Here is a 17,867-nt window from a genome sequence, read left to right as displayed (position 1 = left end):
TTCAGTAGAGATTTGCAATTCCAAGGACTGAAATGATCCAAAAGTAATTAAAAAATCCTAAAATTCTAGTGAAGGTGGAGTTTAAAAACACAGTGGAGCACTTCATGTTTTACCACATGACATCACAAAGTGGAACAGAGTGTTTTCAGTTTGAGAGATGAACCCGAAACAATAAATCAGGAGTGTCAAACTTAAATTCACAGAGGCTAAAATTAAAAACTGGGATAAAGTCGTGGGTCAAACTAAATATTTAATGAAAAATTTCAACAATATTTGCATGTTTTTTCTTCTTTTGAGATATGTAACGTTAAATCTTTTCTTATTAAAATAAAAGTTTAATGATAGTTTTGCTCAAACATTGAATCCAGAACAAGCAGAATATAAAATAATAACACAATTTTAAATAAATAATGTCTCTGTAGTCCATCTGTAGTCGGTGGTCCAGCTTTAATATATATTTGATATGATCTTGTGGGCCAAATATAATTATATTGTGGGCCAAATTTGGACCCCAGGCCTGAGTTTGACATGTCTGCAATAAGTCATCTTTTTATGGAAATGCACTATCACCAAAACTTTTTGAAAAGACTCTTTAAAATTCATCAAAAACTCATACTGACTCTGACTTTTCCTTAAAATTCAACATATTGTCTCTGGTTTACATGAAAAGAATTTAGTCTGAGATAAAAAAAAAAAAAAAAGGCAATTAACTGTATTATATTTGGCACAATTTTATATTCACAAATGTAAATTTTCTCATACCTTTTTGTTTTTTCCTGTTTTAAATAAGCAATTAGAATTCTACTTCTATCTAATATTTCTAAAAGCGTAAACAAAAAAGCTAAATTGACACTTGAATGTTGTACATCTATGACTATTTTTGTACAACGTAACAATGGCACTCTTTAAGTTTTATTTTTCCCTTGACATTCTGATGAAAATAATAAATAAATAAAAGTTTGAGAGATGAACTCAGCCTAAATACGCAGGTTTATGTGTTAAAAATGTATGAATGAAACAAAACACAACTCCAGGTTTGTTTGTGACGAGGAAAAAACATTAGAACAGATCATAAAAACTCAGTGATATGGGCCCTTTAAAAGAAAGAAGCTGATTGGCTGAAGCAGAGTCTCGCTCTTCTGTTTCGTGACCTTGGTTCACAGGATCTGAGCTCGTCTTATCTGCGACGCTCTTGAAACAAAAGTGAACGTTTTGCACATCACGTCAGGCGTCAGCTCACCAGGGCCTCCAGAACATTTCCATTATTACATTTACTAAATATTATTACCAGTCGTCAAAACAAACTCGTGTACTTTCTGAACGCTCTAGACATACTCAGTCCAGTCATTGCAATTCACACCTACAGCCTGTTGATGGCAGTGTTGTGCACATACAAGTCAATCTAAACATCCCAACAGAACCCGAACCTAACACTGCTAATGTAAACAAGGTGTATTCAGAACTGGGCCATGCCACAATAACAACAAATCTAGTATTAAAGAAGCGATGTTTATTGTATTTTTCAGATTATAAATCGCACTTTTTTTCATGGTTTGGGTGTTTCCTGCAACTTATACTCCGGTGCGATTTATATATTATAATTGCCAGTATCTGCTGCTCCTGTTCCTCCTGTACCACTGTCACTTGGCTCTACTGTGCATGAATAAATGGTAATCTATTTATCTAAAGATTGAGTGTTTTTAACATACTTAATATTTATTGTGATTTTAGCCAAGCCTGATGGATGAATTTTAACAAATTGTTCTGCACTGGAGCACTGTAACACATTATTTTGTTTTTATACGTGTTTTTTGCACATAGTGTGGATGAATAAAATGTGAAATGTGGAACCTGCCTTTCAAATCTGCAAGGCAAATTTATCTACGGGTACAAATAAAGCGACCTGACCTAACCTAACATGTCTCCTGCAGAAAGAGCCTCTGTCCTGTCTGTATCATGTCAGTCGATCGCAACATTACTTCTGTACCACTGAAAATGTTATATTTAAACAAACTTATAAAGACGACTGAAAAGACTGAACGCAAAAGACCCAAAAAGAAAATCATATTTTGCAGATTACAAACTGCAAGTCGTGAAATCTGCAGCTGAAAACGGTAATCGAGCAACAGAAAGTTTGGAGTGAGCGAGAAACTTGTGACACCGGGAGGATGCACCATGAAATTTTCCTGAAGTCACTGGATGGATGGACAAAGTCTGGACTTCAGTGACACTGAAACCATCCTGTCGGGATTCAGAAAGGCCGGAATAATTCTAACTGGAACTGATGCCGAGTCTGACGACAGCGACACAGAAGAGGAAGCGGACGCTCTGTTTACCTCCGGAGGTCGTGGAGTTGCTCAGAAGTGACACCGAGGATGAAGAATTGAATGGATTTAGTGATTTGGAGTGAGATGGAGAGTTTGTTAAACTTGTTCTGTTCTGTTGTTTATGTTATAGTTTATCTAAAGAACTGTTCATATGTGACGTTAACAGTCTGATGTTCTCTGTTCTGTTGTTTTTATTAGAATTTGACTTTTAAGATGAAATGTTCCTGGTCTGATGTTCTCCAAAAAGTGCGATTTATATATGTTTTTTTCTTCGTCATTACACATTTTTTGGCTGGTGCGACTTATACTCTGGAGCGACTTATAGTCCGAAAAATACAGTAACTTTTCTGGCTGCTTGTCTCCATGGAGATGTTATTACTTTGCCTGAAATCTTCCACAGTTTGACATTAAACGCATCTGTCTACATGGACATAAGCAGCAGGTGCCAGATCTGTGGAGAGGTGAACCCACTCTCTGTAAAAAAGAAGGTTTATCAAAGTGAACGCATTTATCATATTTAATGCCTTACTGTGGAACGTTCCAGGCAAAGCAATGATCTATCCATGGAGATCCTCTGGTCAGACAAACAGTAGCTTTAAAGAGTTCATTAATCATCATATTCATCTAAAGTGTCGTCTAAACGTGCAATTGCCCAACACTAAACCGAATAACGTTTGTTTTTGTGTTTCCAGTCCACAGACGGAAACAGACGTGGAAAACGGCAGGACACAGTGAAAAAATCCAAACCCCATTCATCCACACGGGTCTACAGGAATCCTACTGAACGTGAGGAGAGCACAACTAACAGATAAACGAGTGAATATAGTGAGCGTAAACCTAACTCTGTCATACACACACACACAAACACACACGCAAACACACACGCAAACACACACGCATTCTCACACAAACACAGGAGTTCTTCAGCAAGCTTGTTCTTTGGTTTTCTCAACAGTCTCTACCAAATTCAAATTCAATCACAAAAAATGAAATGTTGACCTTCATTTCGATGGACGGTATCAAAGATTTAAAATTCTATGAACTGTTGTTTATGTTATTATTTGGTGAAAGCAGAATCAGTCTTTTAATAGAAAGAGAACTGAAGTCGGAGTCGGAGTGCGCTCACGCTCACTCGCTCACTCTCTGAATGGTCACTCCCTAAACCCCAGCACGTGCACCCAGTCATGAGTCAGTGCTAGTGCAGCCTCTGCAGCTCAGGGACTGAACTCTGGAGGTTCATGAGGCCTGGTCTGTCCATATACTGAGAATGAGACAAACCTGTACTTAACCCCTTAACGCCAACAAATATGCCACAAGCCATTTGGATCGAGATATAAGGCGAGACATAGCAGCGGCAATCCCTCAGTGCCGGTTAAAGCGTAATGCAGGACCTTCCTAGGAAACTTCGGCAAACACTTGTTTCTAGTTGTTGCAAGTTTGCAATATACTCAAATTTCTTTTTTTTTTTCCTTTTTTTTCTGCTATAGTCAAATTAATAAGCTCAACTTAATTTACCATCTACTTAAAGGCAAAAGGGTCAGCATTATGTTCCCTCAGCTCTATGTTCCCTTAGATTTTTCATTTTTTTTTCTCAAAATTAAACTCTAAATCAAGTCATTTTAATTTTTATACCACATTTGAAGGGATGATTCAGAACAGGGGTGTCAAACTCAAATTCACAGAGGCCAAAATTAAAAACGGGGCTGTGGGCCAAACTAAATTTTTATTGAAAAATTTCAACAACATCTGCATGTTTTCTTTTTCGAGATATGTCATGTTGAACCTTTTCTTATTAAAATAAATGTTTAATAATAGTTTTGTTTAAACACTGAATCCAGAACAAGCATAATATAAAATAATAACAAAATCTGAAGTAAATAATGTCTCTATAGTTTATCTGTAGCCGGCGGGCAGCTCTAATACATGTTTGATATGATCCGCAGCCCAAATATAACTATATCGTGGGCCGAATTTGGCCCCTGGGCCTGAGTTTGACATGCCTGATCAGAGTCATTTCAGTGTAGGATCCTTTGCACCAAGATATCTACATTACATCTGTATTCAACTGCTGCTGGAGAATAATTTGGGTGTAACTGACGACCAAATTGGGAGAAATGGGAATAAAATCTGATGCAAACTGATGATAAAGGAAATGTGGGAACATAGGGCCTAATTTTGGAAAAAAAAAAAAAAACAAACTTAGGGCTGAGGGAACATAGACACGCTCCCAAGGCAAAAACCCACACATTTTTATATACATCTATACAAACGCAGGCATTAAGGAGATACCATACCTTTAATTAAATGCATTTATATCATCCAAAGCTCCAAAGTCAACATTTCATTTTCCTGACAGTCCCTCCCTACAGCTCACACACCAACGCCTCTGCTCTGACTCTGCTGTAGTTCTGCTTCTTACACACTTCTCTTCTGTTCTGTTATGTTCTCTTGCTTCAGTGGTGACGTCACTTTCGGGTCCAACCAGAAACTTCGCCGCTGATTTTTTTCTAGCTTTGTTTTTTGTTCCTTATTCATCAAACAAGAGACAATAACCTTTCAAAAGTGTATGTTAAACCACAAAACATAGCAATAATCTCTCATAATATCGGATTACCAGTGTGTATATCTGCAGCTCAAACTAACTCATGCACTTTCTGTCACAGCTGGAACCGTAGATCCATATTTGGAACCGTGTCAGCTTTAAATAACTGCAACTGTTTAATGTGAGATGTGCTTTGGCTTTAAAAAAAAAAAAAAAAAAAAAAAAAAAAAAGATGAAATTGTAAACACGTTCATTGTTTTCAATCAGCCGATGGACCCGGAAGTGACATCACACTCTATATAATCTGGTATAAATGTGGTTTAGTTCTGGTTTAGTTCTGGTTCAGTTCTGGTTCAGTTCTGGTTCTTATTTGACTGTGGTTCTGGTGGTTCTACTGCACATTGAGGGTGCGCGCGGACACGCCGTGGTGCCAGTCTCTCAGCTCGTTGTACTTAGGCCCCGCCACCAGCCGGGGGGCGCTCTTGTTCACTCTGTCGCCCACACAAAGGAAGGACAGGACAGGAGAGGAAGAAGAACACGGTTTAGAAACACAAGGCTCAATACACTTATACACCCTCTGTTTATATGAACACCACTGATCGAGTTCAACAAAGAAGATGGAAATGTGCTATTGTGTTTAGAGAGTGTCTATCATCTACTGTTGTGCTCTTGGGCAAGACTAAAGATGTGACACTTGCAAAATGTAAAGAGATGTATTTATTTGTTTTTATTGGGGACAACGCAGCCATACAGTTACAAGTTACGATTATTTTTTAGGCCCCATCCACACTGGTTCGTATTCGAGTTGTTTTTGTTGTGGATGCAGTGTTCGTTCACACTAATTTGATGGAAAACGACTCCAGAGACGGAACGATCTGGCGCCTCCTGCTCCCATGAATTCATCCACAAGTACAGATCTGATCCTTCACCGTGTGGACGCCTGAAAACGTTGACGTAGGAGCTCTAGTTGGCCTCCTTATTGGACCACGTCACTGTGAGTTGCGTCTTCCTGATTCGCCGGTGACACTGGTCATGTGATGCTATTGCGGAAAACGAACCATAGACAAACGGGAAACAGCGGAGCTAGAGTTACTCACTACTTTCACTCTTGCCATCGTCCTCGACTCAAAATCGACTGCTGCAACTACAGACATGATGCTCTACTTCCTTATTTTTGCTGCCCACGTAATATCGTGACGACATGACGCCAGCCAAGTCATGTGACGAGCGTTTGAGCTGGTTTCGTGTTACTGTGTGGATAGGGAACGGACACAGAACCGACATGTCTGGACGCATATCGTTTCCGATACAGTGATTCGTTTCAGTGTAAACGTAACCTTATTTATTTTTTTTAGGGCTGGGTATCATTAAGAAGTTGCCGATACGATATATATCTCGATACATAGGCCACGATACGATACATATCTCGATACAGTGAGCTTTTGATTCGATACGATATATTTCAAATCCAATCAATATGGTTTAATAAAAAATAAAGGCTAAATCGTGGCTGTGACACTAAAAGTCTTTGTTAAACCACTTCTTGTGCAAAGTTCATATGAAACACAAACATTTTAATCCTCAAAACAGTGGAAATGTTAAATGTGTCGCATAAACGAGTTTCCTTTCTCTAAACAAGCAACAAAACTGTGGTAATAACAAAATTATTTAGTTAAATATAGAAAAAAATACTCTTTGCTCGATATCGACACAGCAGCCCACGATAATGTATCATCATATTAAACGATACCATATATCGATATTTCAATATTTTTGCACACCCCTAATTTTTTTCTTTTTACAATTTCTCAAGACACTGTTGCTTTTAAGCTGCACTATGTAACTTTTTGGTTGGAAGTCCATCACCTGCTTGTTTCTATGGATATATGCTCTGCCTGGAATGTTCCACAGTGTGGCATTAAACAGCTCTACCTCGCATTTATTCAATGACAGGTGGATTTATAGCTCAAAAACACCTAGAAAAATGTTCATTCTGACTGTGAGCAGAGTCGCCCCTCCACAGATCTGACCTGTAACTTGGCCCGGTTTGGTCTCCATGAACATAGAAAGGTTTAATGCCACACTGTGAAACATTCCAGACAAAGCAATGATGTCTTCATGGAGAAAAGCGTTTAACAGATCCTCCACCAGAAAAGCTACACAATGCTTTCTTTCTTGATTATCATCACTTATTCAAATGACTATGTAGCTTTTTGTATAGTTTTTTAATCATCAAGATGCCTTCCACCTGTAATGTGCGAGGTGGGTGAAGTGTCTTGCCCAAGGACGCAACAGAACTCAATAAAAGCAGAAATTGGGTCTTTGAATGTACCAAATCAAACGCAATGTCAACCCGAACATTTCTATGAGCACCACAAATGTTTGTACGTAACAAATTTTCAAAAACATCTCATTTTCAACACATTTTGAGTAAATTATTAAAACAGGAAACAGAAAACGTAGATCAGAGGTGTCGGTAAGAGCAGAGGGCACAGAAAAGATACACAAAATAGAGAATAAGCCATGCCTGAGCACACACGGACACACGACGGACTCACAACACCACACAATTTACGAACAATCCAACTGACTCAAAGTTATTAGTCCATTATTCCACAACAACGCACAACCAGCCAAAAGAATTATGAACGAACATGATTACAGTAACTCAAAATCCCACAATACACTGCAACGGTTAAAAAAACAACATCTCAGATCAACAACGCACAAGCTTTGACACCACAACAGCCAAAAATCCACAACAAACCGAGAAAACATCACTATTTGCAAACTTAAAAGGTCCGATACTACGCAAAAGTGACTCTTGTGAGCGTTAAGCCGTGTTAAAATGTTGTTACGTCCTCAAAAACAGACCTGGAGTTGTGTTTTGTAACTCTTTATTATTCGTCTGTCTACATCTCCAAAGCTTAAAATGCTCTGTTCCACCTTGTGATGTCATGAAGTGGTAGTTTTCAAGTTTTCAAAGTGCATTGTGTGGTTTTTTTGGTTGGGGATGCGTCACCTGCTTCAATTACAAATGTATTTACAGCTGAAAAACACCTAGAAAAATGGACATTACTTAGAAAATCAGACATGAGAGGGGTTGCCTTTCCACAGATCTGACCTGTAACTTGGTCTGGACAATGCAGCCATACAGTTACAAGTTACAGTTACTTCTTGTTGGTTTGCTTTTTTACAATTTCCACAAAATGTTTACTGCTAAAACACTGTTTCTTTAAAGCTGCACTATGTAACTTTTTGGTTGGGGGTCCATCACCTGCTTGTTTCTATGGAGACGTCATTGCTCGGCCTGGAATGTTCCACAGTGTGACTTTAAACCTCTCTACCTTACATTTATTCAATTACAGGTGGTTTTACGGCTCAAAAATACGTAGAAAAGCTGGCGTTCTGACTGTGAGCGGGGTCGCCTCTCCACAGATCTGACCTGTAACTTCGTCTGGGTAGGTCTCCATGAAGATAGAAAGCTTTAATGCCATACTGGGAAACATTCCAGACAAAGCAATAACATCTCCATGAAGAAAAAGCATTTGATGGATCCTCCACCAGAAAAGTTACACAATTCAGCTCTTTTTACCATGAGTTCAGTAAAGATTGACAATTCCTGGGCTGAAATCATCCAAAAAATTCTAGTGAAGGTGGAGTCAGTGTTGGGAAGGTGACTTTTAAAATGTATTCCCCTACAGATTACAGATTACATACCCCAAAATGTAATTTGTAACGTAATCCATTAAATTACTTAAAGTGAGTAACGTAATCTGAATACTTTGGATTAATTGATATTGTCATGTTTTTTAAAACTACATGAATGTAACAACTACATCCTGAAAATTCATGTCTGTTCTCTTCAAACCTGGTTTTGGCCCTGGTTTAGACCTGGTTTAGTCCTGGTTTAGACCTGGTTTAGACCTGGTTTACCTGGTTTAGACCTGGTTTAGACCTGGTTTTAGTCCTGGTTTAGACCTGGTTTAGACCTGGTTTAGTTTCCTGGTTTAGTCCTGGTTTAGACCTGGTTTAGTCCTGGTTTAGACCTGGTTTACCTGGTTTAGTCCTGGTTTAGTCCTGGTTTAGTCCTGGTTTAGACCTGGTTTAGACCTGGTTTAGTTTAACCTGGTTTAGTCCTGGTTTAGACCTGGTTTAGAGTCCTGGTTTAGTCCTGGTTTAGTCCTGGTTTAGTCCTGGTTTAGACCTGGTTTAGTCCTGGTTTAGTCCTGGTTTAGACCTGGTTTAGACCTGGTTTAGACCTGGTTTAGTCCTGGTTTTAGACCTGGTTTAGTCCTGGTTTAGTCCTCCTGGTTTAGACCTGGTTTAGACCTGGTTTAGTCCTCCTGGTTTAGACCTGGTTTAGACCTGGTTTAGTCCTGGTTTAGTCCTGGTTTAGACCTGGTTTAGACCTGGTTTAGTCCTGGTTTAGTCCTGGTTTAGACCTGGTTTAGACCTGGTTTAGACCTGGTTTAGTCCTGGTTTAGTCCTGGTTTAGACCTGGTTTAGTCCTGGTTTAGACCTGGTTTAGACCTGGTTTAGTTTAGCCTGGTTTAGTTTCCTGGTTTAGTCCTGGTTTAGTCCTGGTTTAGTCCTGGTTTAGACCTGGTTTAGTCCTGGTTTAGTCCTGGTTTAGTCCTGGTTTAGTTTAGTCCTGGTTTAGACCTGGTTTAGACCTGGTTTAGACCTGGTTTAGACCTAGTCCTGGTTTAGACCTGGTTTAGTCCTGGTTTAGTCCTGGTTTAGCCCAAAATGTGAAAACAGGAAAATACTGCCATATAATCCATTTATTTCAACAAAGTAACTGTAATCCAATTCCCACTCACTGAAACAGTAACTGTAACTGAATACAGTTACTCATAATTTGTACTCTGATTACATAACTCCGGTACATGTAATCTGTTACTCCCCAACACTGACTGGAGTGAAGCACTTCCTGTATTACCACATGACATCACAAGTTGGCACAGTGAGTGTTTTCAGTTTGAGAGAAGAACTCAGTCTAAATCTGCAGGTTTTGTGAGTTAAACATGTCAGTGAAACAAAACTAAACAAGTCCAGGTACGTCAGATGAAGAAAAGAGGTAGAGCGTTTCACTGGGTCATAAAAAATAAAGTAAAAAATAGCAGTACAGGTGCTCTACGAGGGTTAAACTTGTAAATTTAATAGAAAATTACTCTTACTGAAAAATGTAAAAGTGGGCAAGGTACAACTCTGACTGAATATATTAAAAGTACTTTATTACACGAAGGGACGCCAGCATGTTTCTTAATGGTCCTGGGCCTGCTTATCTTTCAGAACTGCTTTTACCCTACGAACCCTCCTGGACCCTGCGCTCGTCCGGCAGCAGCTCCTGGTCATTCCCAAAGTCAGGACACACACTCACGGAGAGGAGGCGTCTTTACAGAACTACAGCCCTCGTCTGTGGATCTGCAGCCGGAGGAGCTCAGGGCTGCAGAGAACGTTCATGTTTTCAAGAGCAGGATCAAGACCCACCTTTTTAACTTAGCTTTTGAATGAAATCTTATACTTTTACTTGTTTTTTATTGTACACATTTTATTATATTTATTTATTTTAGGCATATTTTTTAGGATTTCCAGTGTTTCCTCTGTAGGAGCCTCTGCGTCAGGAGCGGAGGTCGGCTGTGGCTGCTGGGTCTGTCCTGTGGGCTCCTGGTGGAGGGTTGGTGCTTTGGGCTGCATCTCTCCCCTGGCTCCTGTGGTGGTTCCTGGTGGTGGTGGACGTCTCTCTGCTCCCGATGCAGACGGCTCCTCTGATGATGCTTTCTCAACTGGTTCTCCTGTATTCAGCCTCACATTTTACTCTGTCTGGTTTTATCTATTTCATGATGTGTGTGTGTGTGTGTGTGTGTGTGTGTGTGTGTGTGTGTGTGTGGGTGGAGAGTCCCTGCCTCAAGTGGAGGAGTTCAAGTATCTCGGGGTCTTGTTCACGAGTGAGGGGAGGACGGAACGTGAGATTGACAGGAGGATCGGTGCAGCTTCGGCAGTGATGCGGTCGCTGTATCGGACCGTTGTGGTGAAGAGGAGCTGAGTCGAAAGGCGAAGCTCTCGATTTACCGGTCAGTCTTCGTTCCTACTCTCACCTATGGTCATGAGCTCTGGGTAGTGACCGAAAGGACGAGATCGCGGATACAAGCGCTCGAAATGAGTTTCCTCCGCAGGGTGGCTGGGCGCTCCCTTTAGAGATCGGGTGAGGAGCTCAGTCACACGGGAGGAGCTCGGAGTAGAGCCGCTGCTCCTCCACGTCGAGAGGAGCCAGTTGAGGTGGCTCGGGCATCTGTTCCGGATGCCTCCTGGACGTCTCCCTCGGGAGGTGTTCCGGGCATGTCCCAGCGGGAGGAGGCCCCGGGGAAGACCCAGGACACGCTGGAGGGACTATGTCTCTCGGCTGGCCTGGGAACGCCTCGGGGTTCCCCCGGAGGAGCTGCAGGACGTGTCTGGGGTGAGGGAAGTCTGGGAGTCCCTGCTTAGGCTCCCGGCCCCAGATAAGCGAACGAAAATGGATGGATGTGTGTGTGTGTGTGTCTGGGTTGCTTGGTTGTGTGGGGTTGGGTAAGTGGGTGGGTAGATGGAAATGTGGGACTGTTTTTAATCACTGTAAAGCACTTTGTGTTACATTTTGTATGAAAAGCGCTTTACTAATAAAGTTTGATTGATTGATGGACCAGCAAAATGACCATGATGCCCTGACGAAGACCATCTTGCTCGTCGAAACATGTCGGCGTCCCTTTGTGTAATAAAGTACTTTTAATATATTCCTATTATCTTGCCCACCTTTACATTTTTCAGTCAGGGTCATTTACTGTTAACACAACTCCAGGTCTGTTTGCGATGAGGAAACAACATTATAACATAGATCTGAAAATAGCGTAACATGAGCCCTTTAAATGGTCCAAAACAATCCACAGAAACGACAATGAAAAATACAAATACTGTAAATATAAGTATTGTGTGAGTGAAGGGTGAGTTCTAGTAATAGCAGGTTACGTGAGTAGAATAACTTACTTTGTCTTCTTGGCTGCGTCTGTCTCCTCTGGTTGAGCTTTAAGGGGAAAAACACAACAATTATTATTATTATTTTATATTTCTCTCTCAGTTTTGTGTCATGTTTTTGTATATTTATGGAGAATTGTGGACGGAGCTTTGCGGAGAATCTTACAGATAATTTTGACTTTTCCATTTATTATTATTTATTCATACGCTTGAGAGTGAGAAACATAATTTATGAAGAACTGACAATAAACTTTTTTGAACTTTTGAACTTTGATAACCGTAAGGAGGGTCTGAATAGGGACTGGGAGATATCACTAGATTACTCAAACTTGCTCAGATGACTTAACATTTCTTCGTAAATTTTGCAATTTCACTTAACGATGCATTGTGTAACTTTTCTGAATGTTACACAGTATGGCATTAAACCTTTCTGTCTTCATGGAGACCAAACCGGACCAAGTTACAGGTCAGATCTGCGGAGAGGCGACCCCGCTCACACTCAGAATACCTGTTTTTCTAGGTATTTTTGAGCTATAAAACCACCAGTAATTGAATAAATGTAAAGTAGAGCTGTTTAATGTCACACTGCGGAACATTCCTGGCAGAGCAATAACGTATCCATAGAAACAAGCAGCCAGTACCCCAACCAAAAAGTTACATAGTGCAGATGTTTTAGATTACATCACTACATTCTATGTAGTGGCAGCTATAATTAATATTGATAAAATACAGATTTTTGTTGTAATACAGTGAGCTTTTGAGACTAGTAAAAAATATAAAATGATCAGGTTCACCATCCGTTTATTTGTATCTTGAGTTTTCAGACAATCTAAAAATATTTTTGGTGGTTATTGCTAATGCGTGACAACACACTCCAAATGTCAGTGCTTTGGTCAGACACTGGGAGGCGCTCTTTAACAAGGAAACTTTAACAGTTTTGTATAAATGGAAAGGACTACGTTGGCACAGAATATTAATTCTAAATCTAAAAACAACCAAGTAGTAAAATAATAACTATTGTTGCTACTCAGCGTTTCAGGTTCATGCAGCTAAAACCTGGAACAGTCTGAACATGTGAGACAGACTCTTCTGTGACGCTGTTTAAATCCAGGCTCAAAACATTTCTGTTTAACTGTGCATATAACTGAAAGGTTTTCATTCCGCACTCTTCTCTCCAATTTATTTTAATCTTCATGATTATTTATGTTTTGATTTGTTTTTATTATGATTTTAATGTATTTCTTATTCTGTAAAGCACTTTGAATTACTTTGTGTACGAATTGTGCTATACAAATAAACTTGCCTTGCCTACTGATGGTGTCACCACAGTAACTGATGAAAATTCTGCCTGATGTCACTGCAAAGTATCAACATAATCCCTAAACCAGGGTCTCCAACCTGTAGCTCAGGAGCTGCCAGTATCTCTCCACCCCCTGCCAAGAAGCTCACCAAGGGACTTCTGAATTATACTTATTATGCTGAATAAAAAAAATGAAATTAATTAATTGCCATTTTAAATGTCTCATTTTGATGCCTCTTTGTGCACTAATAAATGGATAATGGTTTATGTTTTATAGGCGTCTAACTGCTCCTCATCTAAGGCTTGCTGTGGATCAACTTCTTGTGATCACTAAAATGAGTTTCGTTTTGTAAAGGTAGTTCACCAGAGGAAAAGGTTTAGAGACCCCTGACCCCTGACCCCTGACCTAAACCCTTGTCTGTAGCTGCTTACGGTTCTCGGTGCCGGTGATCTGGGCCAGGATCCTGAAGGACCTGGACTGGGTGGTGCCAGTGCGCGGGCGCCAGTCCTCGGTGTCCTCCATGATGCGTTTGCGGCTGGCGTCGGCGTGAGTGGGCACATGGTAGAAGTGGATGTCTGTGTCCACGATGTGTTTACGAGGTGCTCTGCTCAACGGCACAAAGAAAGAAGAGGAGATCAGAACTGTGCATTGAAGGAATTTAAAGGTCCGATATTACACAGTATGTTGTCATGTCATCATGCTGTTACCTCTTCAAAAACATGACCAGAGTTGTGTTTTATTTCATCAACATGTTTGCATAGCCCTTTATTATTAGTCTGTCTTCATCTTCAAAGCTCAAAACACTCAGTTCCACCTTGTGATGTCATGAAGTAAGTTAACACCTACCTTTTACTTTTAGCTCAGTAGAGACAAGCAATTCCACAGCTAAAAAAAATCACCCAAATGATTTTAGGGAAGGTTTATGGAGTTTCTGTTTTCTGTTTAAGAGAAGAACTCAGCCTAAATCTGCAGGTTTGTGCGTTAAACATGTGAATGAAACAAAACACAACTCCAGGTCTGTTTGTGACGAGGAAACAACATTATAACATAGATCACAAACAGTGTAATACTGGCACTTTATCACGTATGGAGACAAGAAGACAAGACTTTATAGACGCTATGATGATGAGTTTGTGATCCAGGGCTGCACAGAAGATCTCAATAAAGACAAGCAAGTTGCAGATCCCCGTCTAGAAAAGTTACAAAGAGCATGGCAAAGGAGAAATTCAATTTCTCAAATGGACAAAATTCGAATACATTTCACAGCTCATCCAATTCAAACCTACAAACACTTCAAGACAAAAACTGGTCCACCCAAAGGACAAAACACTGAGCCACAAACAAAACAATGTGGTCTACTCCATTTAGTGTAGTGAAGACTGCAGTGAACGCTACACTGGAGAAACAAGACACACACTTCACAAAAGGATGAACCAACACAGACGAGAGCAGCAGTGGACCTCAGTCTCCTGTAAATCTTTATCTCAGTGCCACGGGCCACTCTTTTGAGGACATTGAGGTACAACCTAGTGCCTCCGCTCAATTTTATTTCTCTCCAGTGACTAAGGAATCAAAATACAATAGACAGTTCACAAAAACCCTGGAAGTGTGAGTTCGGGCACCAACCAATCAGCAAAGAGTGATATATTCAGTGTTGTCAACGATTCCCGAGATCTAGGATTTAAAGCCAGAATAAAGAGAATGTTTGGTGAATTTTATCAAGGGAAAAGACTTTATTGTCCTTCTTCCTACGGGATTTGGAAAAAGCTTAATACACCAGTTAGTTCCATTAGCGGTCCATTACATACCTCACTGACCAAATAGCAGCAATTGGTTAAATAAAAAAAGTACCCGCCTACCGTCGAGTGAATGAATTCTAATGCTGTGAGGTCAGACAGTTTCTACGAAGTGAAACGAAGTAAAACCGGCTGATGAAGCAGACTAACAGATCTAAGCCAGAGAAAAGAATTGGTTTCAGAGGGGAGTTAAAGAAGCAATTTTTTGTTAAGAAAGAGAATTCATCTCTAAACAGAAATGGAGGACTCAGACACCATCCGTCTCCTATTTACAACTCCATCCTCAAACCTAAATCAAAACAAACAAAGAGAACAACAGGTGTAGCCAGGTCAGGTCCAGAGGTGTGGAATTATATAGCGCTGAATGATTCTGCTAATATGACCCCACACTGAGTGCAGTTCAATAGGTCTAACTAACAGAAACTGTAAACAAGTAGATGTGTTAGTTTCAGAGTAGTTTCAGTGTAGTGAGCTCCTCCCTGCAGAGATATAAAGACCCTAACCCTAACCAGCATCTGACCAGAACTGAAGAAGCAGCTTGGATGAGCAGTAGGGATGGGCATTCGATTAAATTTTCTTAATCGATCATCTGAAGAATTAACGATCGATTATCAATTAATCATTAGCGTTTTTATATTAAAATTATCATCATTATTATTATTACTATCTGCTCTACTAACCTGCATAAATAAATTCAACTTTACGACATATAAACCGTTAACGCTCTAGAGCCACATCAGCCTGTTTGACATTATAATGTGTTTAATTCAGTTTTGCACAAGTCTCATAAAACTTAAAACCACATGAGTCATTTGCATAAACAAAGCGAAGAAAAAAAACAGCTCTTGTGTCGCTGATGCGGTTCAACTTCTGTTGGACTAAAGGACACGACTCAGTGGAATACAGGTTAGTGTGACCAGATTTGCCTGGTTCTGTCAAAACCCGGACACCGTGCGGGGGGAGGGAGGTGGGGCCTGACTGACTGTTTGTGTTTGCTCGCTCCTGAGTGCAGAGCTACGAGAGCCGCTCAGTTTAATGGCCCAATGAAAGGAAATGAAAACCCAGACATCTGCATCACTGTCAGAATAATTTTATTATCCCATATTTGCTAAATACTTGTGTGATATTCTAGGCCTATGAGTTAACCATTTATGTACTACAATTCTTTGATTTATAATGTACCAATCACTTGTCACTTGTTGAATAACCTCTGTGTGTTTGACAACTGTGTGCAGTGTCCTATCGCTCTAGTGAACCTCGAGATGATTCCTCACATGAAGCCAACTCCCACTGTCACACATGCAAGAGTTATGATGGTGTCTGACCTAAGGCACCTCCTGATTGTTAATCATGTTTTATGTGTTTGTACTATGCATAGCTGCATCAGTTTCTTATTATGTCTTGGCTGTTTCCCCTTCTCCTTGAGAATTATCATTCTGTAACTAGGGCCTCCTAATGAAATAAAAAGAGGAGAACGGCCTTGAGTCATCAGAACGTGTGGAGACTGTTGGTTTTGATGCCCACTCTCTGCCCGTTCTCCTCGCGAGTAAAACTGAATTAATCTCTTGTCTTTCTTCTTGTTTTAATGTTAACCTAACAATCACTTTATAAAAACACAACCCGGACGGCCAGAACAGGACGTGGAAAATGGACATGTCCGGGGAAAAACGGATGTTTGGTCACCCTACGCACGCACAGCAGCCTACATTCTGTTTGTCGATTAAAAATGAACGTAATCGATGAAATTCTTAATGATCAATTATCGATTAATCAACTAATCATGCCCATCCCTAAAGAGCAGCGAAACATATTCCACCAAATAAACTTTTGTCCAGTTGACCAATTGTATTTCTCCTTTGCCGTGGATTCAACCTGGACGACTGAGGGATTTTTCACAGTTACATAGAACATCTTTAATTTATTTCAAATGGTGGCGTCAAAATGAATCAGATGTTTCACAAATCTGATTCATACAGGAGTTACTGAATCCCAGGTTTCTTGTCTCGTATTGTGCAGCTCTGGTGATGGTTTCCCTGTTTGCTCATGAGGTTAAAAACACCACAGCCAATGGTTTAGGGTGAGATGTTTGATCAGATGAGATGAGACACTCGTGTACCTGGGAGCCTGAGGTTTTCTTTAAATCAAATCGAAAAATAAACAAAAAGGAAAGGTGCAAATAAGACAGATGCAACAACAAACCAAACCGAAGACATTTCAGTGATTTGACTTCAGACTAAACTTACTTCATAATGCTCTGAGGTCCACTACAATGTGCAGCGAAGTGGAAAGAGGAAACAGTACGACAAATCAGAAATTGTTTTGTTTTAAGTTAGAAGAAAGTTAGAAAAATAAGAAGGAAGGCCGAAATAGTTTAGTAGGGCAAATTTACAAATTTCATCCATTCAAATTGCATTAAAATTTTGATTGTGATTCAAATTAATCTTAAAGCCCGAGTGTTAAGGGACGGTCACAGCACGACACACTCAAAATGTTAGTGCTTTGGTCAAACACTAGGGGGCGCTATTTTGCTCTTTTTTGTATCTAAACAGATAAATCGCAAAAAAAATAAAAATAAAAATAAATAAATAAATACAGGTGCATTGTGTAACTTTTCAGGTGGACGGTCTGACAAATGGTTTTCTCCATGTCATTGCTTTGTCTGGAATGTTTCACAGTATAGCTTTAAATCTTCTTTCTATCATCATGGAGACTACGATCAGGTCAGATCTGTGGAGAGGCGACCTCACTTAACGGGAATGCCTGACTACATGTAAAGTAAAGAGCCGATTTAGTGCCATACTGTGGAACATTCCAGGCGGAGCAATGACGTAACCATAGAAACAACAACAGGTGACGGACCCCCAACCAAAAAGTTACATAAATAAAT

The 17,867-nt window shown here is 40.0% G+C and overlaps 1 protein-coding gene across 1 annotated transcript in view; it reads right to left on the bottom strand.

Annotated features, from left to right (window-relative positions):
* pdlim5a (PDZ and LIM domain 5a) overlaps positions 1-17,867 on the bottom strand; it is a 209,212-nt gene that overhangs the window by 51,305 nt on the left and 140,040 nt on the right. Inside the window, 2 exon segments of the mRNA XM_055161738.1 lie at positions 11,896-11,932; positions 13,616-13,788. Coding sequence (XP_055017713.1) covers positions 11,896-11,932; positions 13,616-13,788 — 210 coding nt within the window.

Source organism: Boleophthalmus pectinirostris, unplaced genomic scaffold, assembly GCF_026225935.1.
Source record: "Boleophthalmus pectinirostris isolate CB_2022bp ecotype Guang Dong unplaced genomic scaffold, ASM2622593v1 HiC_scaffold_4, whole genome shotgun sequence".
NCBI lineage: Eukaryota > Metazoa > Chordata > Actinopteri > Gobiiformes > Gobiidae > Boleophthalmus > Boleophthalmus pectinirostris.
This window is presented reverse-complemented; position numbering and strand designations above follow the sequence as displayed.